At 61.0% G+C, this 27421-nt stretch overlaps 1 protein-coding gene across 1 annotated transcript in view; it reads right to left on the reverse strand.

The window, feature by feature from the left end:
- Nucleotides 1-27421, reverse strand: part of MROH1 (maestro heat like repeat family member 1) — a 58942-nt gene that overhangs the window by 29470 nt on the left and 2051 nt on the right. The window contains exons 3-27 of the mRNA XM_034064335.1: nucleotides 26362-26507; nucleotides 25043-25174; nucleotides 24527-24689; nucleotides 23505-23603; nucleotides 18111-18262; nucleotides 17863-18003; nucleotides 16618-16710; nucleotides 15855-15933; nucleotides 14347-14460; nucleotides 13557-13630; nucleotides 13241-13360; nucleotides 12421-12537; nucleotides 11335-11479; nucleotides 11194-11234; nucleotides 10085-10226; nucleotides 9823-9875; nucleotides 9012-9119; nucleotides 7751-7870; nucleotides 5001-5123; nucleotides 3383-3529; nucleotides 3278-3304; nucleotides 1893-2015; nucleotides 1454-1533; nucleotides 1101-1236; nucleotides 87-182 (exon numbers count right to left, since the gene is read on the reverse strand). Of these exons, the coding sequence (XP_033920226.1) occupies nucleotides 87-182; nucleotides 1101-1236; nucleotides 1454-1533; nucleotides 1893-2015; nucleotides 3278-3304; nucleotides 3383-3529; nucleotides 5001-5123; nucleotides 7751-7870; nucleotides 9012-9119; nucleotides 9823-9875; nucleotides 10085-10226; nucleotides 11194-11234; nucleotides 11335-11479; nucleotides 12421-12537; nucleotides 13241-13360; nucleotides 13557-13630; nucleotides 14347-14460; nucleotides 15855-15933; nucleotides 16618-16710; nucleotides 17863-18003; nucleotides 18111-18262; nucleotides 23505-23603; nucleotides 24527-24689; nucleotides 25043-25174; nucleotides 26362-26507 (2771 nt within the window). The remainder of the gene's footprint in view (nucleotides 1-86; nucleotides 183-1100; nucleotides 1237-1453; nucleotides 1534-1892; nucleotides 2016-3277; nucleotides 3305-3382; nucleotides 3530-5000; nucleotides 5124-7750; nucleotides 7871-9011; nucleotides 9120-9822; nucleotides 9876-10084; nucleotides 10227-11193; nucleotides 11235-11334; nucleotides 11480-12420; nucleotides 12538-13240; nucleotides 13361-13556; nucleotides 13631-14346; nucleotides 14461-15854; nucleotides 15934-16617; nucleotides 16711-17862; nucleotides 18004-18110; nucleotides 18263-23504; nucleotides 23604-24526; nucleotides 24690-25042; nucleotides 25175-26361; nucleotides 26508-27421) is intronic.

Consider the following 27421-nt stretch of genomic DNA (forward strand, 5'->3'; position numbering starts at 1 on the left):
GGGTCACACGGAGAAGCCAGGACCCATAGCACCGGCTATGCTGGCACATGGACCTCTAAGCAGGCACCTGAGAGGGCTGCACCCACCGCAAACATGTCCTGGAGCCCATGGGGGGTCAGGTTCCTCTGCAGGAGGCTCTTCAGCAGGTCTTTGAGGGCATCCATGGTGTCACCATACAGCACCTATGGAGCAGAGATGGGTCAGGGGCTGCGCCGCATCCCAGAGCCATGGGTGCACGTTCCCAATGCACCTCAGGCTGTGCCAGGGTCCAGCCACCTCCAGCTGAGCAGGGACTGAAACCCAGGGTGGGAATCACCTGCACTGGAAGTACTGGGAGCAGGCTGGGAATGGGCACAGTGGGGCTGTGACCTGTGCCAAGTTCTTCCCCATGAGGGTGCTGGGACATGGAAGGGGTTGAAGGGAGGAGCTGGGGCTGCCCCATCCCTGCAGGGCTCAGGTTGGACACAGGGGCTGGGAGCATCCTGCTCCATGGAAGGGGTTGGAGCTGGAGCAGCTTTGAGCTCCCTCCATCCCAACCCATCCCATGGCTGGGATTCTGCAACCTCCAAAGCCCTGAAGCTGCACAGGATGGGAGAGAAGCAGAAAGGGAATTCTTAATCCCAGTTCCAGGCCAGATACCTGTGACCACCAAGCAGGGGGAGCCCCAGGCTGCTCCTCACCTGGGCACAGCACCCACAGGGGCTGCTCCAGCACCATGGGCTGCAGGAGCCCCATTGGCAGCGGGTGATGGAGCACTCAACCATAGCAGGAGCAGCTGCTACCTTCCTATGGCTCCCTTTGGAAGGGGCCCTTCTCCCCTCAGGCATCCCCCTGCCTGCCCTGGGTATTCCTCCTCCTTGTACAGCATCCCCCTGCCTGTCCTGGCTATTCCTGATCCTTGTACAGCATCCCCCTGCCTGTCCTGGCTATTCCTGCTCCTTGTACAGCATCCCCCTGCCTGTCCTGGGTATTCCTGCTCCTTGTACAGCATCCCCCTGCCTGTCCTGTGTACTCCTGCTCCTTGTACAGCATCCCCCTGCCTAACCTGTGTATTCCTGCTCCTTGTAGAGCATCCCCCTGCCTGCCCTGGGTATTCCCACCTCCTTAGGAATGGCATCGGTGCCATTCTCTTCCCTGTCCTTGGCCAGCTCCAGCGGTGGAAGCGCCAGCACTCCAGCCAGACACGTGTCAATGAGCTCTGTCCGGTCAGGGTCACTCAAGTGGGGCTCCAGGATGCTGATCCCGGGTTAAGGAAGCAACGTGGATCACTCAGCATTATGGGAGCCCTATGGGAGTGCTATGGGAGCATCCTTCCCAGCCATTCCAACCAGGTCCAGCACGCCTGGCACTGCTCTGTTAACACCCCCATGGGCAGCACCATCAGACCAAGGGCTGAAGCAGGGAGAGCTGAGGCTCCATCATTCCCACTGGGATGGGGGCACTGGAAGGATACACCAGGTACGTGCAGGTGATCATGGCTCGCTGCCGAACCGGCGTCCGCAGCGTGTCCTGGGGCTCTGCCTTCATGAACTCCTGCAGGGCAGCACAAGGTGATGGTGATGGCCACATCCAGCCCCATCCCATGCCAGCCATGGGGCAGGTTTGCTGTGTGGCTGCTGGGAAGCTCAGCGAGCCGGGAGCTGTTATCCCAACACTTGGAATGCTGCAGGACCACCCCATGCCCTGGGATGCGCATCCATGGGGATGCAGCAGCATCGCTGGCACCAACCCATGCTGGAAGGGCAGAGCTATGGGGCCCAGCAGACACACGGGGATGGGGCTCACCAAGGCCAGCGCATACCCAGCCATCCCTCAGGAGCACAGCTCCAGCCCCATGGAACCCCCAATGCTGTGGCTTGGGTACCCCCATACCAGCCCCATGCTTCTCTTACCACCATGTGGGCCACGAGCTCAGCCTTGCGGGAGAAGATGAAGTCCCCACACTTGCCCCCTTTGCAGATGGCCTGGCTGATCATGCAGATGCTCCGGATGAGGCAGAGCTTCAGCGTCAGGTCCTGAGGGCACAACCCAGGCTGAGCACCAGGCTTAACCACACCTGAGCTCAGCCCAGCCTCCCTGCATGGAAACCAGAGCTCAGGCTGAGCCTTGGCCCTGTGGGGGCTCTGCTCCCTGCTCTTCATCCCTATCCTGGCTCTCTGGTGGCTGGGGAGCACCAGGACCCCATCCCTGCTGCCATAGAGAGCAGCATCCTCACCCCCAGCAGCACAAGGGATGTGGATACCACTGCAGGGCTCTCCCCATCAGAGCAGCCCCATAGGACACAGATGCTCAGGGCAGCTCCATAGGATGCCAGGAGCAGCTCCTCCTGCACAGACCAGTGACATGAGGAGGGATCACAACCCAATGTGTTCCCCTCATCCCTGCAGGGGCCAGGGAAGGTTTGGGGGGTCCCAGCTGGGTGCTGGAGGTGCAGAAGCTGTTAGTACCACGGAGCCCAGAAGGAAAAGGCATTAGTGGAGCCCAGGAGAGCCCATGGCCAGAGCTCAGCATGGATAAAGGCAGATTTCCCTTCAGCCTTTGAATAGAGCAAGATAGAAAGATGCATTCGTGTGAGAGCAGAGGTGATTCTGCTCTGGTGACCCCAGCACCAGAGGGACCTGGAGCTGCTGGGATGAGGCCGGATGAGGCCATGGGGATGCTGCAGGGGCTGGAGCAGCTCTGCCCTGGAGCCAGGCTGGGAGAGCTGGGCTGGGGCAGCCTGGACAAGAGAGACCTGAGAGCAGCTCCAGTGCTAAAGGGGCTGCAGGGAACCTGGAGAGGGGCTTGGGACAAGGGATACAGGGATGGGACAATGGGAATGGCTTGAACCTGCCTGAGGGGAGACTGAGCTGAGCTCTGAGGCAGAAGCTGTTCCCTATGAGGGTGCTGAGGTGCTGGCACAGGGTGCCCAGAGCAGCTGTGGCTGCCCCATCCCTGGCAGTGCTCAGGTTGGACACAGGGGCTTGGAGCATCCTACTCCAATGGAAGGGGTCCCTGCCCCGGCAGGGTTGGAGCTGGAGCAGCTCCCATGTCCTATAGGACCCATTCCATGTCCCTGTGTTTCAGCCTAGGAAAAGCCTCATTCTCTTCCCCTCTCCTCTGGGTCTGGGCACGTTTGGGCACTGGTCCTGCACAGAGGATGGGGGAGCAGAGGCTCCTCCAGCTCCCGCAGTGCCAAGAGGCAGGGCAGTGCTGTGAGAGCAGCACAGGGGCAGGAGCAAGAGCAGGCAGAGGAGCAGACAGAGCAGAGAGCAGCTCACTCAGGGCATCACTGTACCTTGGTTTCTACTTTAATGCCCAGAACCTGAACAAGTGGAAAGAACGAGACACGTTAGCACCGGGATGGGACCATCCTGCTCCCCACTGGTGCCCAGCACCTCACCTTGGTGTTAAAGTACTGGAAGATGTTCTTCAGGATGTCTGCTTCGATCCTGGACAGCACCAGCTCCTTGGGGGCATAGGCAGCCACGTACCCATAGCACAGGATGAGGCTGCTCTTGATCTTCTCCACCTCGTGGTCACTGCGGTCCTGCCGGAGCACATGGGAGCAATGGGGGGACGGGTACCAAGTGATGCTCTATGGATGCCCCAGGGATGTGTCCCCACAGCACAGGGACCCTCCAAGCACAGTGGGGTCTTTGATTCCCATCCAATAGGCATGAGCCCCGTTTGACATTGAGTGGCCCATGTTAGAGCCCCGCATGGGAGCACCAGACCCGGACAAGTTAACCCTAACCAAGGTAACCAGGTTCACCAAGGGGGGCAGCACCAGGTTAACTGCTGGGTCAGTACCAGGTTAACTGCTGGGTCAGTACCAGGTTAACTGCTGGGTAACAGCACCAGGTTAACTGCTGGGTCAGTACCAGGTTAACAGCTGGGTCAGTAACAGGTTAACTGTTGGGTAACAGTACCAGGTTAACTGATGGGTCAGTACCAGGTTAACTGCTGGGTAACAGCACCAGGTTAAGTGCTGGGTCAGCACCAGGTCAACTGCTGGGTAACAGCACCAGGTTAATGGCTGGGTGAGTACGAGGTTAATAGCTGGGTAACCACACCAGGTTAACTACTGGGTAACAGCACCAGGTTAACTGCTGGGTCAGTACCAGTTTAACTGCTGGGTAACAGCACCAGGTTAACTGCTGGGTCAGCACCAGGTTAACTGCTGGGTCGATACCAGGTTAACTGCTGGGTAACAGCACCAGGTTAACTGCTGGGTCAGTACCAGGTTAACTGCTGGGTAACAGCACCAGGTTAAAAGCTGGGTCAGTACCAGGTTAACTGCTGGGTAACAGCACCAGGTTAACTGCTGGGTCAGTACCAGGTTAACTGCTGGGTAACAGCACCAGGTTAACTGCTGGGTAACAGCACCAGGTTAACTGCTGGGTCAGTACCAGGTTAACAGCTGGGTAACAGTACCAGGTTAACTGCTGGGTCAGCACCAGGTTAACTGCTGGGTAACAGCACAGGGTTAACTGCTGGGTCAGTACCAGGTTAACTGCTTGGTAACAGCACCAGGTTAACTGATGGGTCAGTACCAGGTTAACTGCTGGGTAACAGCACCAGGTTAACTGCTGGGTCAGTACCCAGTTAGGTGCCGGTGAGCAGCACCCACTGCCTGTTCCCCAGCCCTGCTGAAAGCCATCACCAGCACCCACAGCACCACAGCCCCAATGCTGCACAAGGGATCCTGAGCCAGCTCCTGAGCTCCAGACCCCTTCCTATGCTGGGCCAGGGTCTGCACAGCACCAATCCTGCCCTCCAACATCCCATCCACAGGGCAGGAATGGAAGCCTCCCCATAGGGCAGGAGCTCAGGAAGGGCTTTGTTCCCACAGCTTGGGCCATGAAACCATCACTGATTACCTCTGATGCCCAGAACAGCTCAAGGGGATCCCAGCTCTGTGCCAAGTGCATTGAGGCAGGGAAAGGAACACTCAGCATGGGTTAGACCTAAAGCATCCTCAGGAGCCTTTGGCTGCAGGTCAGGTCCATGGCTCTTACCTTGAAGATACTGAAGAGCCCCACGGATTTCTTGAAGACATCAGAGCGGACGAACTCCTCCAGCTTGGACAGGGTCTGCTCCAGGTGGTTTATGGCACAGATCCCAAAGCAGGAGGCGAGTCCCTGGTGCAGGCAGAGCAAACACATCAGCAGGGAACTGTTAAGGCCCAACCCCAGCTGATGCTACAAGAGCCTGGTTCTTGGTTCCATGCCCAGCACCAGTGGTTCTGTGCCCAGTACCATTTGTTCCATGCCCAACACCATTCATTTGATACCCAGCACCACTGGGTCCCATGCCCACCCACAGCAGTGCTGGCACCAGCATAAGACTGGGAAACAGTAGGGACAACAGTGCTGTAACTGCCTGGCAAAAGGATGGGACCAACAATTAGGGGACACAAAGCACAGGAGCCACGGAGCACACAGAGCACAGGAGCCACGGAGCACACAGAGCACAGGAGCCATGGAGCACACCCAGCACAGGAGCCATGGAGCACACCCAGCACAGGAGCCATGGAGCACACCCAGCACAGGAGCCATGGAGCACACAGAGCACAGGAGCCATGGAGCACACCCAGCACAGGAGCCATGGAGCACACCCAGCACAGGAGCCATGGAGCACACCCAGCACAGGAGCCATGGAGCACACAGAGCACAGGAGCCATGGAGCACACAGAGCACGGGAGCCATGGAGCACACAGAGCACAGGAGCCATGGAGCACACCCAGCACAGGAGCCATGGAGCACACAGAGCACAGGAGCCATGGAGCACACCCAGCACAGGAGCCATGGAGCACACGGAGCACAGGAGCCATGGAGCACACGGAGCACAGGAGCCATGGAGCACACAGAGCACAGGAGCCGTGGAGCACACAGAGCACAGGAACCGTGGAGCACACCCAGCACAGGAGCCATGGAGCACACCCAGCACAGGAGCCATGGAGCACACCCAGCACAGGAGCCATGGAGCACACAGAGCACAGGAGCCATGGAGCACACAGAGCACAGGAGCCATGGAGCACACAGAGCACAGGAGCCATGGAGCACACCCAGCACAGGAGCCATGGAGCATACAGAGCACAGGAGCCATGGAGCACACCCAGCACGGGAGCCATGGAGCACACAGAGCACAGGAGCCGTGGAGCACACAGAGCACAGGAGCCATGGAGCACACAGAGCACAGGAGCCGTGGAGCACACAGAGCACAGGAGCCGTGGAGCACACAGAGCACAGGAACCGTGGAGCACACAGAGCACAGGAGCCATGGAGCACACCCAGCACAGGAGCCATGGAGCACACCCAGCACAGGAGCCATGGAGCACACAGAGCACAGGAGCCATGGAGCACACAGAGCACAGGAGCCATGGAGCACACAGAGCACAGGAGCCATGGAGCACACAGAGCACAGGGCCATGGAGCACACAGAGCACAGGAGCCATGGAGCACACAGAGCACAGGAGCCATGGAGCACACAGAGCACAGGAGCCATGGAGCACACAGAGCACAGGAGCCATGGAGCACACGGAGCACAGGAGCCATGGAGCACACGGAGCACAGGAGCCATGGAGCACACAGAGCACAGGAGCCATGGAGCACACCCAGCACGGGAGCCATGGAGCACACAGAGCACAGGAGCCGTGGAGCACACAGAGCACAGGAGCCATGGAGCACACCCAGCACAGGAGCCATGGAGCACACAGAGCACAGGAGCCATGGAGCACACGGAGCACAGGGAGCCATGGAGCACACGGAGCACAGGAAGCATGGAGCACACAGAGCACAGGAGCCATGGAGCACACAGAGCACAGGAGCCATGGAGCACACCCAGCACAGGAGCCATGGAGCACACAGAGCACAGGAGCCATGGAGCACACCCAGCACAGGAGCCGTGGAGCACACAGAGCACAGGAGCCATGGAGCACACCCAGCACAGGAGCCATGGAGCACACCCAGCACAGGAGCCATGGAGCACACAGAGCACAGGAGCCATGGAGCACACGGAGCACAGGAGCCATGGAGCACACGGAGCACAGGAGCCATGGAGCACACAGAGCACAGGAGCCATGGAGCACACAGAGCACAGGAGCCATGGAGCACACCCAGCACAGGAGCCATGGAGCACACAGAGCACAGGAGCCATGGAGCACACCCAGCACAGGAGCCGTGGAGCACACAGAGCACGGGAGCCATGGAGCACACCCAGCACAGCAGCCATGGAGCACACAGAGCACAGGAGCCATGGAGCACACAGAGCACAGGAGCCATGGAGCACACAGAGCACAGGAGCCATGGAGCACACAGAGCACAGGAGCCATGGAGCACACCCAGCACAGGAGCCATGGAGCACACCCAGCACAGGAGCCGTGGAGCACACAGAGCACAGGAGCCATGGAGCACACAGAGCACAGGAGCCATGGAGCACACCCAGCACAGGAGCCATGGAGCACACAGAGCACAGGAGCCATGGAGCACACCCAGCACAGGAGCCATGGAGCACACAGAGGACAGGAGCCATGGAGCACACCCAGCACAGGAGCCATGGAGCACACCCAGCACAGGAGCCATGGAGCTGTGGTGCCCCCAGCACTGCCCTGGGCATCCTGGTCTGGTGCTGACAATGCTTGTGGGGTAGGAATTGCTCCCAGTATCCTACCTAACCCCTCCCAGCACAGCTGGAGGACAGGGAGCAGTCAGGACCGCTGTCCCACTCCATCGGGATGAGCCTCGGGATGCATGGCACAGATCCTCACCTCCCTCTCTGCCTCCTCCTGGTATCTGGCTGTTTCCAGGAGCTCCTGCAGCTGCTTCTGCACAAGGTCCTTACTGGTGCAGGCCCCGAGCGTTGTCCCAATGCATTTGTATAGGAAGTTCTGGAAGAGCAAGAGGAACATCCTCATCCAGAGCAAGAGGAACATCCTCATCCAGAGCATGAGGAACATCCTCATCCAGAGCAAGAGGAACATCCCCATCCAGAGCAAGAGGAACATCCCCATCCAGAGCAAGAGGAACATCCTCATCCAGAGCAAGAGGAACATCCTCATCCAGAGCAAGGGGAACATCCTCATCCAGAGCAAGAGGAACATCCCCATCCAGAGCAAGGGGAACATCCCCATCCAGAGCAAGGGGAACATCCCCATCCAGAGCAAGGGGAACATCCCCATCCAGAGCAAGGGGAACATCCCCATCCAAAGCAAGGGGAACATCCCCATCCAGAGCAAGGGGAACATCCCCATCCAAAGCAAGGGGAACATCCCCATCCAAAGCAAGGGGAACATCCCCATCCAGAGCAAGAGGAACATCCCCATCCAGAGCAAGGGGAACATCCCCATCCAGAGCAAGAGGAACATCCCCATCCAGAGCAAGAGGAACATCCCCATCCAGAGCAAGAGGAACATCCCCATCCCTGAGCCCTGGGCAGGGAGAGCTGCTCCATCCACCTCCTCCTCACACAGCCTGAAGGATGCTCGGGGATGGAGCCTGGCTGCAAACAGCCGGGATGCTGGAGCCACAGGGCAGGAGCTGCTCATGGAGTCAGTCATGGAATCAATGGCTTGAGGCTGTTCCCTCTTGTCCCATCCCTTGTTCCTTGGGAGCAGAGCCCCTCCTGGCTCCATCCTCCTGCAGGCACTTGGAGGAGCCATCAGGTCCCCCCTGAGCCTTCTCTTCTCCATCTGAACCCCCCAGGTCCCTCAGCCCTTCCCTATCCCATTGGTGCTCCAGACCCTGCTCCAGCCCCATTGCCCTGCTCTGGCCCCATCCAGCCCCTCAATGTCTCTCTTGCAGTGAGGGCCCCAGAGCTGCACCCAGGACCCAAGGTGCAGCCTCCCCAGTGCCCAGCACAGGGGCACAATCCTGCCCTGGCCCTGGTGCTGGTACAGGCAGGAGCTGGTGGACACCTTGGCACTGTCCCTTCCCCAGCACCACACTGTGTGCAGGATGATGCTGCCGGCAGCCCCAAGGGCTGGACCAGCTCTGCCCTGCTGATGCCAACCCCATAGCCCCTGCACTCACCTTCTCCATAGGGAAGCCGTTGTAGGTGCTGAGCTGCCGGCACATCTCCATCACAAACTGCCCAATCCAGGCACTGTCAGCGACAGCCGCCAGCGTCTCCTGCAGGAACTGGGGGGGGAAGAGCCTCAGATCCCAGTGTCCCATAGAGCCGGACCCAGATCCACAGGGAAGCAGCGCAAGGAATGAGTCATGGAATCAACCAGGGTGGAAAAGACCTCAGCTCATCCGGTCCAACCATTCCCCATCATCACCAAGGCCACCCCTGCCCCATGGCACTGATGGTGCCTGCAGCCCTGTGCCAATGCTGAGCACCCTGTGGGGCAGGAATTGGTCCTCAGCTCCATCTGAACCTGCCCTGGTGCAGCTTGAGGCTGGTTCCTCTTGTGCCATCCCTTGTTCCTTGGGCAGGGACCATCCATCCCTATGGCTGCAGTGGGTGAGGGTCCCCTCCTGCCCCACAGCCCCATGGCAGGGACCATCCATCCCCATGGCAGGGACCATCCATCCCCATGGCTGGGGTGGGTGAGGGTCCCCTCCTGCCCCACAGCCCCATGGCAGGGACCATCCATCCCCATGGCAGGGATGGGTGAGGGTCCCCTCCTGCCCCACAGCCCCATGGCAGGGACCATCCATCCCCATAGCTGCGGTGGGTGAGGGTCCCCTCCTGCCCCACAGCCCCATGGCAGGGACCATCCATCCCCATAGCTGCGGTGGGTGAGGGTCCCCTCCTGCCCCACAGCCCCAGCCCCACACTGCTCAGAGCCGTGTGCTGCCCCCCCTCCCAGTGCCACCCCCAGCACAGGGACCTCACCAGCAGCAGCTTCTCCTCCCATTCCTTCTGGGACAGGCCCTGCTCCGTGTTCTCTAGGAGGAAGCACATTGAATGCTCTGGTTTCCCCTCCCCATTGCACCCAGTAAGGGCAGCCCCATTCCCAGTGTGTCCCCAGCAGCATTCCCAGCAGGAATGGTGGCACCGGGATCATCACACAGGGATCAGCCCCTCGGGGGTGCCCAGGGCAGCAGGAGGGGGGGGTCCCCCCAAGCCCCCCCCCCCAGCAGAGGCTGCTCCCCACCTTCAATGTGCTCCAGCAGGACTGGGACCCTCTTGCTCCATAGGGGCCCCAGTGAGGGGTGGATGCTGCCGTGCAGGACATGGAGCAGGCGCAGGGCGGCCGCCCCCCGGCAGGCTCCGGTGTGGGGCTGCGAGGACACAACCTGGGGGCAGGGAATGGGATGGGATAAAGGGTCAGGGAATGGGATTGGGATGGGATGGGATAAAGGCTCAGGGTAGGGAATGGGATGGGATAAAGGATCAGGGTAGGGAATGGGATGGGACAAAAGATCAGGGAATGGGATGGGATGGGACAAAGGATCAGGGCAGGGAATGGGATGGGACACAGGATCAGGGAATGGGATGGGACAAAGGGTCAGGGAATGGGATGGGATAAAGGCTCAGGGTAGGGAATAGGATGGGATGGGATAATGGCTCAGGGTAGGGAATGGGATGGGACAAAGGCTCAGGGCAGGGAATGGGATGGGACAAAGGCTCAGGGTAGGGAATGGGATGGGACAAAGGCTCAGGGCAGGGAATGGGATGGGACAAAGGCTCAGGGAATGGGATGGGATGGGACAAAGGCTCAGGGCAGGGAATGGGATGGGATGGGACAAAGGCTCAGGGCAGGGAATGGGATGGGATGGGACAAGGGCTCAGGGTAGGGAATGGGATGGGACAAAGGCTCAGGGCAGGGAACGGCGCTGCCGGCAGTGAGGCTGGAGCCCAGGGATGGAGACTGGGAACTGGGGCCATGGAATGGGTTGGGATGAAGGGAGCTCAGAGCTGCTCCAGCTCCAACCCCTTCCATTGGAGCAGGATGCTCCCAGCCCCTGTGTCCAACCTGAGCACTGCAGGGATGGGGCAGCCCCAGCTCCTCCCTTCAACCCCTTCCATGTCCCAGCATGGGGAAGAGTTTCTTCCCTATATCCAACCTAAATCCTGTTCCAGTCTGAACCCATCAGCCCTTGTCCCATCCCTACAGCCCCTGATGAGGAGTGTGCAGATGAGGCAGAGCCCTCAGAGCGACCACCCCCATCACTGCAGCCCCTTCAGCTCCTGCTGCTCCATATGGGACCAGGGATGGAGCTCACTCCCAGCATAAGGACCTGCTCTGCTCCAGGCACTCACCAGCAGCCGCGTTGTCAGAGCATGGGGCGAGGGCAGGTTTGCTGCAGGGAGAAGGGGAAAGGCATCAGAGGGCAGGATGGGACCATGCACATGTACATGGGTTAGGGTTAGCAAACCCAGCACCATGTACCCAGCACTGACCATTCACATCATATCGGAGCAGGGACGCGTTCTCCCCCTCCTCTTCCTTCTTCATGGCCAGGTACATGAGGCTCCTGCACAGTGGGGTCAGGGCATTGGTGAACTGGATGGGGGTGATGAACTCCAGCAGGTAGGGCCACAGCACCTGAGGGGGCACAAGGAGGGCAATGGGGCACACATGGACACCCCACAAGAGACTGGTGCTCCCCACACTGGGAATGGGGCTGAGGAACTCCAGCAGGTAGGACCACAGCACCTGAGGGGCACAAGGAGGGTAATGGGCACCCATGGACACCCCACAAGAGACTGGTGCTGGGAGGGAGACCCCACACTGGGAATGGGGCTGAGGGGGGAGCAGAGAGAGATGGGGCAGGGGGTTCTGGGGAGGGGGAAGGTCTGAGCGCCCTTCTCAGGTGCTGCTGTTCAAGAGGGAGGGGGACAGAGCCTGAGCTCAGCACCGGAGCTCCAGCCCCACAGGGCTCCCTTCCATTGAGCCCTGGAATGCATTGGGATGGAGGGAGCTCAGAGCTGCTCCAGCTCCAACCCCTTCCATTGGAGCAGGATGCTCCCAGCCCCTGTGTCCAACCTGAGCCCTGCAGGGATGGGGCAGCCCCAGCTCCTCCCTTCAACCCCTTCCATGTCCCAGCAGCCTCATGGGGAAGAACTTCCCAAGATCCCATCAACTCTTCCCTCTCCCAGTCGGAGCCGTTCCTGCTCCTCCCATCCCTGCATCCTCATCCCGGTTCCCTGCAGCCCCTCCAGGCTCTGGAGCTGCTCTCAGCTCTCCCCTTCTCCAGGCTGAGCATTCCCAGCCTGGCTCCAGGGCAGAGCTGCTCCAGCCCTTGGACCATTCCCATGTTCCTGTTCTGGTCCTTCCCCAAGAGCTCCACATCCATCCTGAGCTGAGGACCTCCAGCACTGCCACACTCCATCCTCAGAGCAGCCCATGGGGATGGGACACACAGGTCCTTGGGAACAGCACTTCCCAAACCCAACCCCTGCCCTGCTCCCATTGGGATGGGGACACTGGGACAGCACTGCTCTCCCTGCTCCCCAATGGCTCTGAGTGTCAAGGCCTGAGCAGACCTCACGTTGTTTCATCCTGTCCACAGTGGTGCTGAGGAGGAAGAGGGTGTTGATGCTGATGCTCTGGACACTGTCACTGGTGAGCTCCTCAGCATCCGGCGCCTGCTTCTTGGGATGCTGGAGCAGAGGGAAAGCTGGGATCAATGTGGGCACTGCTGCAGGGCTGGGAGCAGCTCCAGAGGGGCTCAAGGCTCCCATGGCCTTACAGATGGCAATGGGACAGGATGGAATGGGCACATCAGGGCCCATCTCCAGTATGTGGTCCATGGCTCTGCTGCTCCTCGAGGATGAGCCTAGAGGGGGCTCTGGTTGTGCCCATGTGTCCATAGCCCCGATGGACAAGTGGGGCTGGAGGGGCCCAAACGCCCCAGTTACAGGAGTTACCAGCACTGATGGGCATCAGCTCAGCCCAGCCTGGCTACATGGAGGGCATGGAGCCATCAGCAGGTGGGGGTCTGGGCAGCGCATCCTTCGGATGCAGGGATGCAGCTATCCCAGTGGCAGCTCTCCCGGTCCTAAGGTTTGTACCTGCTCCCCCATTGCTCTAGAGGCAGGAACTCAGCACCCTCATGGGGAAGAACTTCCCAAGATCCCATCAACTCTTCCCTCTCCCAGTCGGAGCCGTTCCTGCTCCTCCCATCCCTGCATCCTCATCCCGGTTCCCTGCAGCCCCTCCAGGCTCTGGAGCTGCTCCCAGCTCCCCCCTTCTCCTGCCCCATCCCAGTCTGGCTCCAGGGCAGAGCTGCCCCATCCCCTGCAGCATCCCCACAGCCTCCCTTGGCCTCACCCCCTGCCCTGCCCCATGCCAGGCTGTACCCACCAGCTCGGAGGCCAGGGCACACTGCCGCACCAGGAACTCCACCATGGCCTCGCCTCCAGGCTGCTCCAGGTACCCGTGATGGGCCATGGCACTGATCACCTGCACCACGGCTCGCTTCACCTGCATGGCAACGGCACCGGTGAGCAGGGAACCTGACCCACACCTGGGCTCTGCCACAGCACCAGCACAGAGCCCATGGGCACAGCACCCATGGGTGCACCTGGCACAGGTGGAGCTGGAGGCTCCATAGGGATGGTGGGGTGCAGAATGTACCCCCTATGGAAGCACCCCATAGACAAGCAGAAGCTCGGCTCACCTTGGGGCTGCTGTCTTGCAGGGGGAGCTTCATGGACGACAGAATAAAGGGCTTTTTGATCTCCATCTGGGAGGCTGCAAAGGAACACAAGAGACTTGGGGGGGGAAGGTGGGGCTGGGGAGACCCTGGACCCACAGCACCAGAGGGACCTGGGGATGCTGCAGGGGCTGGAGCAGCTCTGCCCTGGAGCCAGGCTGGGAGAGCCTGGAGAAGGGAAGGGGAGAGCTGGGAGCAGCTCCAGAGCCTGGAGGGGCTGCAGGGAACCGGGATGAGGATGCAGGGATGGGAGGAGCAGGAACGGCTCCGGACTGGGAGAGGGAAGAGTTGATGGGATCTTGGGAAGTTCTTCCCCATGAGGGTGCTGGGACATGGAAGGGGTTGAAGGGAGGAGCTGGGGCTGCCCCATCCCTGCAGGGCTCAGGTTGGACACAGGGGCTGGGAGCATCCTGCTCCAATGGAAGGGGTTGGAGCTGGAGCAGCTTTGAGCTCCCTTCATCCCAACCCATCCCATGGCTGCAGCTCGGTGAAGACGGGTTCTGAAGCTCAGCACCTCCTGAGCTGCCAAGGACAGAGCTGCTGCTCCCAACGCTCCCATTCCCCTGCAGGGAGGGCTCTTCCCTCGCCCCTTCCGAGCTGGTCTGTTCCCATCCCCTGATCCCATTCCCATCCCAGCTCCTTGCCCTGATCCCAGCCCCATTTGGGAACATGGGGCTCATGGAGCAGGATGCACTGGACGGAGGGGACCCCCCGTGCTCTGGGTACCACTGGGGATGCAGCAGGCAGGACTCACGGGCACTGTTGATGATCTGCCTCATGATGAGCAGGGTCCCCACACGGGTCCTCTCATTGCTGCTCTCCAGCTTGGGCAGCAGAAAGGCCAGGACACGGTCAGGGAAGGAGCAGGCTGCAGAGAGGAAACAGCATCAGGGCCATGGTAACCAGGAGGGATGAAGGGTGGGATGCAGGCAATGGAAATCCCACCTGGAGACAGCCCAGGTGTCTGTGCATGCAATGGGGATGTGTGGATGGAGTGGGGCCAGAGCAGGGCAATGGGGCTGGATGGGGCCAGAGCAGGGCAATGGGGATGGATGGGGCCAGAGCAGGGCAGTGGGGATGGATGGGGCCAGAGCAGGGCAATGGGGCTGGAGCAGGGCCTGGAGCACCAATGGGATAGGGAAGGGCTGAGGGACCTGGGGGGTTCCGATGGGAAAGAGAAGGCTCAGGGGGGACCTGATGGCTCCTCCAAGTGCCTGCAGGAGGATGGAGCCAGGAGGGGCTCTGCTCCCAAGGAACAAGGGATGGGACAAGAGGAAACGGCCTCAAGCTGCACCAGGGCAGGTTCAGATGGAGCTGAGGAACAATTCCTGCCCCACAGGGTGCTCAGCATTGGAACAGGCTGCCCAGGGCAGGGCTGCAGGCACCGGGATGTGCAGATGTGGGGCTTGGGGACATGGGGCTGGGGTAACAGCTGGGCTTGACCCTGGAGGTCTTTCCCCCTGGCTGATCCCATGGTTCCAGAGCCAGCACCAGACCATGGGTGCTGAGCACAGCACCAGGACACTGCTCCTGCCTGGACAGGAGATGGCCCCCGAGCTTTGTCCTGGTGCTTCCAGCCCAATTCCCATCTCCCATGGGAGCTGTGGGATGAAAACCAGAAGTGTCCTGCACAAACCAGTGGGAATGGTAAAAATAAACCTGGCTGGGGCGAGGAAACTGGAGCAGCTCCTGGGGGCACTGGGAGGGGAGGGGAGGCAGAGGCAGCTGCAGGTGATGCAGGAGCAGCAGCTCCGGGATGGGATCCTGCCCCTCTGCTATGGGAAGGGGAGAGCTGGGAGCAGCTCCAGAGCCTGGAGGGGCTGCAGGGAACCGGGATGAGGATGCAGGGATGGGAGGAGCAGGAACGGCTCCGACTGGGAGAGGGAAGAGTTGATGGGATCTTGGGAAGTTCTTCCCCATGAGGCTGCTGGGACATGGAAGGGGTTGAAGGGAGGAGCTGGGGCTGCCCCATCCCTGCAGTGCTCAGGTTGGACACAGGGGCTGGGAGCATCCTGCTCCAATGGGCTTGAGGCTGGGGCAGCTTTGAGCTCCCTTCATCCCAACCTATCCCATGGCTCTATGGGCTGGAGCCAGGACAGCAGCCCCCCTACCACCATCACGGCTGAGGTGTCCACTGTATCCCCAAGGCCAGAGGGACCCAACCCCTCATAGCAGGAGCAGGAGCCACCCCAGAGCCCAGTGCCACACATGGCACCTATGGTGCCATCCTGCACCAGGCCCCACAGCCCAATCCCCCCTTACCCAGGACAGTGAAGCACCGCAGGACCTCAGTGTGGTTCTTAATGGTGAGGGGCACAGCAGGGTCTGCAGGAGCACAGATCTGGGGGGACAGAGCTGGGGTTACAGTGAGGACAATGGGGGGGACACCGGGGTCTGCAGCTGCATCCGCAGCCCCGGAGCTCCATCATGGAGTGGCTGTGCCTGCATCAGCACCATTGGATGCCCACTCCTCGGGTACCACATAGGTCAAGAGCATGGTCCAAGGGCATCGTCTGCCATGGACACGCACATGTGGGCACTGAACCAGCACTGGGGTGGGAGCAGTGGCTCCGGGATGGGATCCTGCCCCTCTGATGTGGGAAGGGGAGAGCTGGGAGCAGCTCCAGAGCCTGGAGGGGCTGCAGGGAACCGGGATGAGGATGCAGGGATGGGAGGAGCAGGAACGGCTCCGACTGGGAGAGGGAAGAGTTGATGGGATCTTGGGAAGTTCTTCCCCATGAGGGTGCTGGGACATGGAAGGGGTTGAAGGGAGGAGCTGGGGCTGCCCCATCCCTGCAGGGCTCAGGTTGGACACAGGGGCTGGGAACATCCTGCTCCAATGGAAGGGGCTGGAGCTGGAGCAGCTTTGAGCTCCCTTCATCCCAGCCCATCCCTCAGTATCGGATCCGGACACCGGGAGCTGGGATCACCACAGCAGAGGAGCCCTTGAGGACACAGCCAGGGCAGAAGCAGGGAGCAGACCCCATCCCTGCAGTGCTCGGGCAGGATCCGGTCCCCCCCTCACCTGGGGGTGCAGGGTGCCCAGGAGGGGGTCGAGCTGCACGTCCAGGCTGCGGCTGCCAATGTTCACTGAAGCCTCCAGGATCTGGCACAGGCTCTGCCAGGGAGAGACCAGGGGGGGGGTCAGGAAACGGCCCCGGGGGGGGCAGAGGGTGCTGAGCCCTGGGGGGGGGCAGAGGGTGCTGAGGCCTGGGGGGGGCAGAGGGTGCTGAGCCCTGGGGGGGGCAGAGGGTGCTGAGACCCATGGGGGGGGGCAGAGGGTGCTGAGCCCTGTGGGGGGCAGAGGGTGCTGAGCCCTGGGGGGGCAGAGGGTGCTGAGCCCTGGGGGGGCAGGGGGTGCTGAGCCCTGGGGGGGGGCACAGAGGGTGCTGAGCCCTGGGGGGGGCAGAGGGTGCTGAGCCCTGGGGGGGGGCAGAGGGTGCTAAGACCTGGGGGGGGCAGAGGGTGCTGAGCCCCGGGGGGGGAGGGCAGGGGGTGCTGAGCACTGGGGGGGGGGGCAGAGGGTGCTGAGCCCTGGGGGGGGCAGAGGGTGCTGAGCCCTGGGGGGCAGAGGGTGCTGAGGCCTGGGAGGGGCAGAGGGTGCTGAGCCCTGGGGGTGGCAGAGGGTGCTGAGCCCTGGGGGGAGCAGAGGGTGCTGTGCCCTGGGGGGGCAGAGGGTGCTGAGCCCTGGGGGGGGCAGAGGGTGCTGAGCCCTGGGGGACATCAGTGCCAGGGATGGAGCAGGAACCCACCATGGGAAGCAATGGGGAGAGCTGAGAGCAGCTCCAGAGCCTGGAGGGGCTGCAGGGAACCGGGATGAGGATGCAGGGATGGGAGGAGCAGGAACGGCTCCGACTGGGAGAGGGAAGAGTTGATGGGATCTTGGGAAGTTCTTCCCCATGAGGGTGCTGGGACATGGAAGGGGTTGAAGGGAGGAGCTGGGGCTGCCCCCATCCCTGCAGGGCTCAGGTTGGACACAGGGGCTGGGAGCATCCTGCTCCAATGGAAGGGGTTGGAGCTGGAGCAGCTTTGAGCTCCCTTCATCCCAACCCATCCCATGGCTCCATGAGTCAGCAGCCGCTGGCTCCATCCTCATCACTGGGCTCAGCATCACGAGGGATCGTGATGGAGGGAGCAGGAATCCCCCATAGAAGAGGCAGCTGCAGCCTGGGCAGGGCCCAAGCTGCTGGACCCCATCTCTTAGGACCGGACTAACCCTGCAGGGCAGGATGTGACCCCCCAGCCCCATAGGGCTCCCCCATCCGCTCACCTTGGATATGTAGAAAGCCTCCGAGTGCTTCTTATAGAGCGCGAGGATACCAGGGATGAGCCTGGGGAGCTGCTCCTCCAGCTTCTCCCCAGGCAGGAGCTGACTCATGGGCCCCAGGGCCTCCACCACGGCCAAGCGCAGCTGTGGGACACACTCGGCATCAGCACCACGGTCCTGAGCCTGCCGGAGGCTCCGGAGCTGCTCCATAGCAGGGACCACAGCAGCACCGGATGGGACCCCCCCCATACCTTGGGCTCGCGGTGCTGGAGCCAGCAGGTGAACAGCACCTCGTAGGCACTGAAGATGTCATTGGAGAACGTGTCCTTCCTCACCGTGGGGTCTGGAGCCTGGTCCAGGTTCGCCAGGTACTCCTGGATGCTCTCACTGAAGTGCTGCAGAGCTGCGGGGAAGGCCAAGGGCATGCAATGGGTGCTGGAGCCTCACCAGCACCACAACATGGATGTGATGCTCTCCAGCAGCATCCCAATGGATGGAGCCTCACCAGCACCACAGAATGGATGTGATGCTCTCCAGCAGCATCCCAAGGGATGGAGCCTCACCAGCACCACAGCATGGATGTGATGCTCTCCAGCAGCATCCCAAGGGATGGAGCCTCACCAGCACCAGAACATGGATGTGATGCTCCCTGGCAGCATCCCAAGGATGGAGCCTCAGCAGCACCATGGATGTGATGCTCTCCAGCAGCATCCCAAGGGATGGAGCCTCACCAGCACCACAGCATGGATGTGATGCTCTCCGGCAGCATCCCAAAGGATGGAGCCTCACCAGCACCACAGCATGGATGTGATGCTCCATGGCAGCATCCCAAGGGATGGAGCCTCACCAGCACCATGGATGTGATGCTCTCTGGCAGCATCCCAAAGGATGGAGCCTCACCAGCACCAGAGCGTGGATGTGATGCTCTCCAGCAGCATCCCAAGGGATGGAGCCTCACCAGCACCATGGATGTGATGCTCTCCAGCAGCATCCCAAGGGATGGAGCCTCACCAGCACCACAGCACGGATGTGATGCTCTCCAGCAGCATCCCAAGGGATGGAGCCTCACCAGCACCACAGCACGGATGTGATGCTCTCCAGCAGCATCCCAAGGGATGGAGCCTCACCAGCACCACAGCATGAATGTGATGCTCTCCAGCAGCATCCCAAGGGATGGAGCCTCACCAGCACCACAGCATGGATGTGATGCTCTCTGGCAGCATCCCAAGGGATGGAGCCTCACCAGCACCACACCATGGATGTGATGCTCCATGGCAGCATCCCAAGGGATGGAGCCTCACCAGCACCACAGCATGGATGTGATGCTCTCCAGCAGCATCCCAAGGGATGGAGCCTCACCAGCACCTGAGCATGGATGTGATGCTCTCCAGCAGCATCCCAAGGGATGGAGCCTCACCAGCACCTGAGCATGAATGTGATGCTCAATGGCAGCATCCCAAGGGATGGATCCTCACCAGCACCACAGCATGGATGTGATGCTCCCTGGCAGCATCCCAAGGGATGGAGCCTCACCAGCACCACAGCATGGATGTGATGCTCTCCAGCAGCATCCCAAGGGATGGAGCCTCACCAGCACCACAGCATGGATGTGATGCTCTCCGGCAGCATCCCAAGGGATGGAGCCTCACCAGCACCACAGCATGGATGTGATGCTCCTGGCAGCATCCCAAGGGATGGATCCTCACCAGCACCACAGCATGGATGTGATGCTCTCCAGCAGCATCCCAAGGGATGGAGCCTCACCAGCACCACAGCATGGATGTGATGCTCTCTGCCAGCATCCCAAGGGATGGAGCCTCACCAGCACCAGGGTATGGATGTGATGCTCTCCAGCAGCATCCCAAGGGATGGAGCCTCACCAGCACCACACCATGGATGTGATGCTCCATGGCAGCATCCCAAGGGATGGAGCCTCACCAGCACCACAGCATGGATGTGATGCTCTCCAGCAGCATCCCAAAGGATGGAGCCTCACCAGCACCTGAGCATGGATGTGATGCTCTCCAGCAGCATCCCAAGGGATGGAGCCTCACCAGCACCTGAGCATGAATGTGATGCTCAATGGCAGCATCCCAAGGGATGGATCCTCACCAGCACCACAGCATGGATGTGATGCTCCCTGGCAGCATCCCAAGGGATGGAGCCTCACCAGCACCACAGCATGGATGTGATGCTCTCCAGCAGCATCCCAAGGGATGGAGCCTCACCAGCACCATGGATGTGATGCTCAATGGCAGCATCCCAATGGATGGAGCCTCACCAGCACCACAGCATGGATGTGATGCTCCATGGCAGCATCCCAAGGGATGGAGCCTCACCAGCACCACAGCATGGATGTGATGCTCCATGGCAGCATCCCAAGGGATGGAGCCTCACCAGCACCACAGCATGGATGTGATGCTCCATGGCAGCATCCCAATGGATGGAGCCTCACCAGCACCAGAGCATGGATGTGATGCTCCCTGGCAGCATCCCAAGGGATGGAGCCTCACCAGCACCACAGCATGGATGTGATGCTCCATGGCAGCATCCCAAGGGATGGAGCCTCACCAGCACCACAGCATGGATGTGATGCTCCCTGGCAGCATCCCAAGGGATGGAGCCTCACCAGCACCACAGCATGGATGTGATGCTCCCTGGCAGCATCCCAAGGGATGGAGCCTCACCAGCACCACAGCATGGATGTGATGCTCTCCAGCAGCATCCCAAGGGATGGAGCCTCATCCAGGACATGGGATGTGAGCTCTGCTCCTCCTTAGGACCAGCCCCATGACGAGCAGGTCCATGCACAGGATGGTCCTGGCTCCGATGAGGGGCTCAGCCATAGGCTGCAGGGGACACCCATCCACTACCTGCAGCCCCTGAGGGGGGCTTTGCCATGGCTTCATGGGGCTTTATGGGGCTTTATGGGGCTCTCTGAGGCTTCATGGGCCTTTATGGGGCTCTCCAGGGCTTTATGGGGCTCTCCGGGGCTTCATGGGGCTCCCCAGGGCTTCATGGGGTTCTCTGGGGCTCTGGGGCTTTATGGGACTCTCCAGGGCTTTATGGGGTTCTCCAGGGCTTTACCACATTCCCTGATGCTTTGTGGTATTCTGGGGCAGCCAAAACACTGAGTAACACCAGGAAAAGGTCTCAGCTGGAAGCATCCAAGGGCTGAAAACACCACCCTTGTTCTACATCATGGAGTCATGGGATGGGTTGGGATGAAGGGAGCTCAAAGCTGCTCCAGCTCCAACCCCTTCCATTGGAGCAGGATGCTCCCAGCCCCTGTGTCCAACCTGAGCCCTGCAGGGATGGGGCAGCCCCAGCTCCTCCCTTCAACCCCTTCCATGTCCCAGCACCCTCGTGGGGAAGAACTTCCCAAGATCCCATCAACTCTTCCCTCTCCCAGTCGGAGCCGTTCCTGCTCCTCCCATCCCTGCATCCTCATCCCGGTTCCCTGCAGCCCCTCCAGGCTCTGCTCCCAGCTCTCCCCTTCTCCTCTCCAGGCTCTCCCATCCTGGCTCCAGGACAGAGCTGCTCCAGCCCCTCCGGACCCAATCCAGTTTCCTCCCTGCAGGAATCAGCCTGGGGCCCATGGGGTCCATGTGGTGCCCTCAGGACCCTGAGCCCAGCACCACCGAGCATGGAGCAGGACCCACAAGGGGGGGGGGGGATCACATCCTGCTCGGGGCAGGGGCAGCACTGAGCTCACCCAGCCCAGGCAGGCTCCTTGGGGAGCACAGGATGGATCCTGGGATGATCCCATAGGAGCCCCCAGGCAGCAGCAGAGGATGGAGGATCCCGATGCTTCCATTGGTGCCCATGGTCCCAGCTGGGATCCATGGGCACGGGATGGGGGAGCCAAACACCCCTTGAGGATGGCAAAGGGCGCAAGGACACATGGGGGTCATTGAGCCCCATGCACCCACATGAACACACCAGAGGAGGAGGAGGATGGGGAGGAAGGCACAGGAGCCTCCCCCCCCCCAGGCTGTTCCCAGCCTCAGCTCCAAGGTGCTGAGTCACTCCCTGACCTCTTCCCAGCGCCAGCTCATTCCAGTCACACGGCTCCATCCTGCTGGCACAGCACCAGTACAGCAGCACCAGAGCAGCAGCAGCCCCAGGGCTCAGCCCCACTCCTGGCCCCACGGCTATGGGGAGGGCTGGAGGGGACAGCCCTGTCCCACCGGGATCATGGAACACCAGGGATTGATGCTGGGGATGCACAGAGGGGCCTTGGGAGAGCCTCAATTGCTGTTAGCACCCAACTCAGAGGGGTCCAGGAGGTGCCCAGCTCACATCAGCACCATCTGGAAGGAGGGAACCTGACCTCATCCATTCCCACCCCATTCCCACTCTATTCCCACTCTATTCCCACTCCATTCCTACCCCATTCCCACTCCATTCTCACCCCATTCCCACCCCATTCCCACTCCATTCCCACTCCATTCCCACTCCATTCCCACTCCATTCCCACCCCATTCCCACTCCATTCCTACCCCATTCCCACTCCATTCTCACCCCATTCCCACCCCATTCCCACTCCATTCCCACTCCATTCCCACTCTATTCCCACTCCATTCCCACCCCATTCCCACCCCATTCCCACTCCATTCACACCCCATTCCCACCCCATCTCCAGGCTCCTGGAGGAGTTTGTCTTGAGGAGTGAAGGCATCAACCAGAAACATCACCCAGAGACCTTCAGCAGCCCAAGGCCAGGGGGGAGCAGGGCAATGGGCAATGGGCACAGAGCCATAGGATGGGTTGGGATGAAGGGAGCTCAAAGCTGCTCCAGCTCCAACCCCTTCCATTGGAGCAGGATGCTCCCAGCCCCTGTGTCCAACCTGAGCCCTGCAGGGATGGGGCAGCCCCAGCTCCTCCCTTCAACCCCTTCCATGTCCCAGCACCCTCATGGGGAAGAACTTCCCAAGATCCCATCAACTCTTCCCTCTCCCAGTCGGAGCCGTTCCTGCTCCTCCCATCCCTGCATCCTCATCCCGGTTCCCTCCAGGCTCTGGAGGATGTGATGCTCCCTGCAGCATCCCAAGGGATGGAGCCTCACATGGGCTGGTGCTGGTGAACACACTCCGGCTGGAGCCGGTGCCACCGGCACCACAGGGGTTGGTTCCCATCCATGCTGGTGCTGCACTATCAGCACTGAGCCTCTGAGGAAGCCCAGGCTGGAGCTGGGGGCCATAAGGACCCCCCAGCACTGCCCCATGCCAGAAGTGATGTGGGTAAGAGCTGAGCCAGCACCACCACATCCGGCTCCCTCGCTATTCCCACCGGGAATAACGCTTCCCAAGGGATAGGCTCACAATGGCAATGGGATGGGCTGGGCAATGAGAGGGTCTCCTGCAGCACATCCCAGCTTCCCACCTTGGCCTGAGCTGGGATGGCTCCGGAGCATCCCTGTCCTGTTCAGCACAGCAGGAAGGGCACCAGTACCCCCTGGGCTATGCAATGGAGTGACTGGGATCACGTAGATGGAGAAGGGATCCCAGTGGCCTAGAGCTGGTAACCCAGCATTCCCAGAGCCAGGCTGCTCCCAGGTGTCCCTCTGAGCCAGCATTCCCATTGCCATCCACAATCCCTCCTTCTCCCACAGCACATCCGCACTCAGGGCAGAGGAACCTTACCATAGCAGAAGACAGACTTCATGTGGTCCTGCTTGGCCATTCCCAGCATGGGCAGCATCGTCCCGAGGATGGAGTTGAGGAAAGGAACCATTCCAAACACTGGGAAGGAAGTGGGAGAGGCTCATGGAGCACAGACAAGGACAGGAGCTGCTCTGCAGGGCCCTAAGGAATCCAGCTCCGTGCAGGCAGGAGCCCAACTGTGCCATGGGGAGATGCCATCAGCCCTGGATTGTCCTACTGGGATGGCTGGAGACAAGAGCCCAGGCTGGGAATGCAGAGTCATGGAATGGGTTGGGATGAAGGGAGCTCAAAGCTGCTCCAGCTCCAACCCCTTCCATTGGAGCAGGATGCTCCCAGCCCCTGTGTCCAACCTGAGCCCTGCAGGGATGGGGCAGCCCCAGCTCCTCCCTTCAACCCCTTCCATGTCCCAGCACCCTCATGGGGAAGAACTTCCCAAGATCCCATCAACTCTTCCCTGTCCCAGTCAGAGCCGTTCCTGCTCCTCCCATCCCTGCATCCTCATCCCGGTTCCCTGCAGCCCCTCCAGGCTCTGGAGCTGCTCCCAGCTCTCCCCTTCTCCAGGCTGAGCATTCCCAGCCCCTGCAGCATCCCCATGGCCTCATCCCAGCAGCTCCAGGTTGGTTGACCCCATTGGCTCCACAATCCCCAAGGATGAGCCCGGCAGCTCCAGCTGCCTTTTCCTGACATTCCCTTCCGCTGCTGAGGGGCAGGGATGAGCCCCAGCACCCGGAGCCTCCACCATGGATTCCCTTGTTCCCTGTGGCTCCCACTTCCAAGGCACTAGGAATACCAGGTGCAAGAGGAGCCAGATGTGCTCACAGTGCTGCTCATCCATCCCCATCTCCCCCTCCCAGGGCTGGGATCCCATCCGCATCCCGGGAAGAGCAGCGTTTTCCAACCCCATTCCCAGCACCAGCTCCCGGAGGCACGAGGGATGCCAGCACCGGAGCTCATGGGCACAACGGGAGCCGGAGCAGCCACCAGGCAGGTCCCTGCCTCACCATTGGACACAGACAGGTCGGCGAAGGTCTGTAGGACGAAGTAATGGGGCAGGATTCCCGGCTGGAATTTGGTGAGCACCTCCTCCATCACCTTGTTGATGAAGCGCTGCCCCACGGCCACCAGGACACTGCTGGCTGCCTGCTGCCAGTCCCGGATCACCTCCTGCGGCACAGGAATCATGGAATCATGGAGAGGGATGGGATGGAAGAGGGTTGGGAGCTCCTCCAGCTCCAATCCATACCATGGACACCCTCCACCTCCAAGCCAGCACCATTCCCATGCATGGACCTGCAGCCCTCAATGCTCTGCCTCTTCCCCCTGGTCCCTCTCAGCACCCACATCCCATCCAGTGCATCCGGGTGCTGTGCCAGGAGGAACCATCACCCAAACCATCCTCATCCCCCTCCATCACCCATCCCCTGCTCCCTCCTGTATCCCAAGGGCTTCCCTTTGCCCCCAGACCCATAGCATCCATTGGGATGCACAGCACAGAGGGGCACAGCTCCAGGTCCCACCTTTGACTTGGTCATCTCATTGGAGGCCAGGAAGATGACCACCTTGGCCGTGCCCTTGTCCAGGAGGCTGATGTTGTTCCTCACCACGGTCTCCATCGCCTTCAGGATGATGACCCGGTGTGGGTAAGCCAGCTGCAGGGGGAGAGCATCCAGGTGACTGTGGATGCATCCAGCACACAGGGATGGCAATGACTTGGGCTACATGGGAAGGTGGCCATGGCATGATGGTACGGGTGAGTGCCAGGAGGGCAGCGTGTTCCAAAGCTGGGTATAGGGGGTGATGGATCCAAGTGGGTGATGGGTATGGGTGGGTGATGGCTCTGGGTGGGTGATGACCATGGGTGGGTGATGGGCATGGGTGGGTGATGGGTATGGGTGGGTGATGGGTATGGGAGGGTGATGGCTCCAGGTAGGTGATGGGTATGGGAGGGTGATGACCATGGGTGGGTGATGGGCATGGGTTGGTGATGGCTCCAAGTGGGTGATGGGCATGGGAGGGTGATGGGTATGGGTTGGTGATAGGTATGGGTTGGTGATGGGTATGGGTGGGTGATGACCATGGGAGGGTGATGGGCATGGGTGGGTGATGGGCATGGGTGGGTGATGGGCATGGGTGGGTGATGACCATGGGTGGGTGATGACCATGGGTGGGTGATGGGCATGGGTGGGTGATGGGCATGGGTGGGTGATGACCATGGGTGGGTGATGGTCACAGGTGGGTGATGACCATGGGTGGGTGATGGGCATGGGAGGGTGATGACCATGGGTGGGTGATGGCTCCAAGTGGGTGATGACCATGGGTGGGTGATGACCATGGGTGGGTGATGGGCATGGGTGGGTGATGACCATGGGTGGGTGATGGGCATGGGTGGGTGATGACCATGGGTGGGTGATGGGCATGGGTGGGTGATGGGCATGGGTGGGTGATGACCATGGGTGGGTGATGGGCATGGGTGGGTGATGGGCATGGGTGGGTGATGACCATGGGTGGTTGATGACTATGGGTGGGTGATGCATCATCCTGGCAATGACTTGGGCCACCACCAACCGCACTGACCCCCATTCCTCATCCACACATGGATCGCCACCGTTGTTCAATGGAATCATGGAATGGGTTGGGATGAAGGGAGCTCAAAGCTGCTCCAGCTCCAACCCCTTCCCCTGGAGCAGGATGCTCCAAGCACCCTGAGCCCTGCAGGGATGGGGCAGCCCCAGCTCCTCTGTTTCACCAGTGCCTGGCCCAGGGCTCCGGAGCTGATCCCCCCCCCCCATCCCAGCCCCTCGTGGGCAGATCCCATTGGATCCAGCACCATTCCCACCTTGTCGTGCTGCCGCAGGTACTGGTCACAGCAGTGCAGGATCTCCTGGGGCTCGGACTGGCCCAGGGAGCAGAGTGCAGTGTAGATCTGCTCCTGTACCTGCGGGGCCTTGTCCGTCGTGGCGTCCATCAGCGTGGTGGCCAGCCCTGGGTATGGGGGGGGTGTGAGGTCGGAGCGCTCCATGATCCCAATGGAAGCATCCATCCTTCCCTGAGGCCCTATGGAGCTGCACCAGCCCCTGCGGGTCCTCAGCAACCAGCACCAAGCAAACCCTTCTGCCCAGGGCACCCCCGTGTTCCAAGGGCTCCTTCCCCATCATCCCTTCATGGAGCTGCTCCCTGCCCATCCATGGACCCCCCAGCATCACTCCAGGGTGAAGCTGGCTCCGGAGCAGGATTTATCCCACTGAGGCTCTAGAGCAGGGCTGGCACAGCAGGGGACCCACCATGGGCACGTCTTGGAGGGGCTGCAGGAGCCCCGTGGCCATCGGGCTCAGCCCCAGCACTGGGTGAAGCTCCCAGAGGGTGAGCAGATGCCATCATGGAGCCATGGAATGGGTTGGGATGAAGGGAGCTCAAAGCTGCTCCAGCTCCAACCCCTTCCATTGGAGCAGGATGCTCCCAGCCCCTGTGTCCAACCTGAGCCCTGCAGGGATGGGGCAGCCCCAGCTCCTCCCTTCAACCCCTTCCATGTCCCAGCACCCTCATGGGGAAGAACTTCCCAAGATCCCATCAACTCTTCCCTCTCCCAGTCGGAGCCGTTCCTGCTCCTCCCATCCCTGCATCCTCATCCCGGTTCCTGCAGCCCCTCCAGGCTCTGGAGCTGCTCCCAGCTCTCCCTTTCTCCAGGCTGAGCATTCCCATCCTGGCTCCAGGGCAGAGCTGCTCCAGTCCCTGCAGCAGCTCCAGGCTCCAACCCAGTGAAATCCATTGGAGGAGGAAGGCTCCAGCTCCATGAATTCCCTCTTGTGACCAGGACATTCCCAAAAGGCTCCTCAAGAGGGTGAGGACTGAAACCAAACCCTTGAGCCCTGCTTGGCAAAGCTGCTTCCCCACAGCTG

The sequence above is a fragment of the Melopsittacus undulatus genome, chromosome 1, assembly GCF_012275295.1.
Source record: "Melopsittacus undulatus isolate bMelUnd1 chromosome 1, bMelUnd1.mat.Z, whole genome shotgun sequence".
NCBI classification, from domain to species: domain Eukaryota; kingdom Metazoa; phylum Chordata; class Aves; order Psittaciformes; family Psittaculidae; genus Melopsittacus; species Melopsittacus undulatus.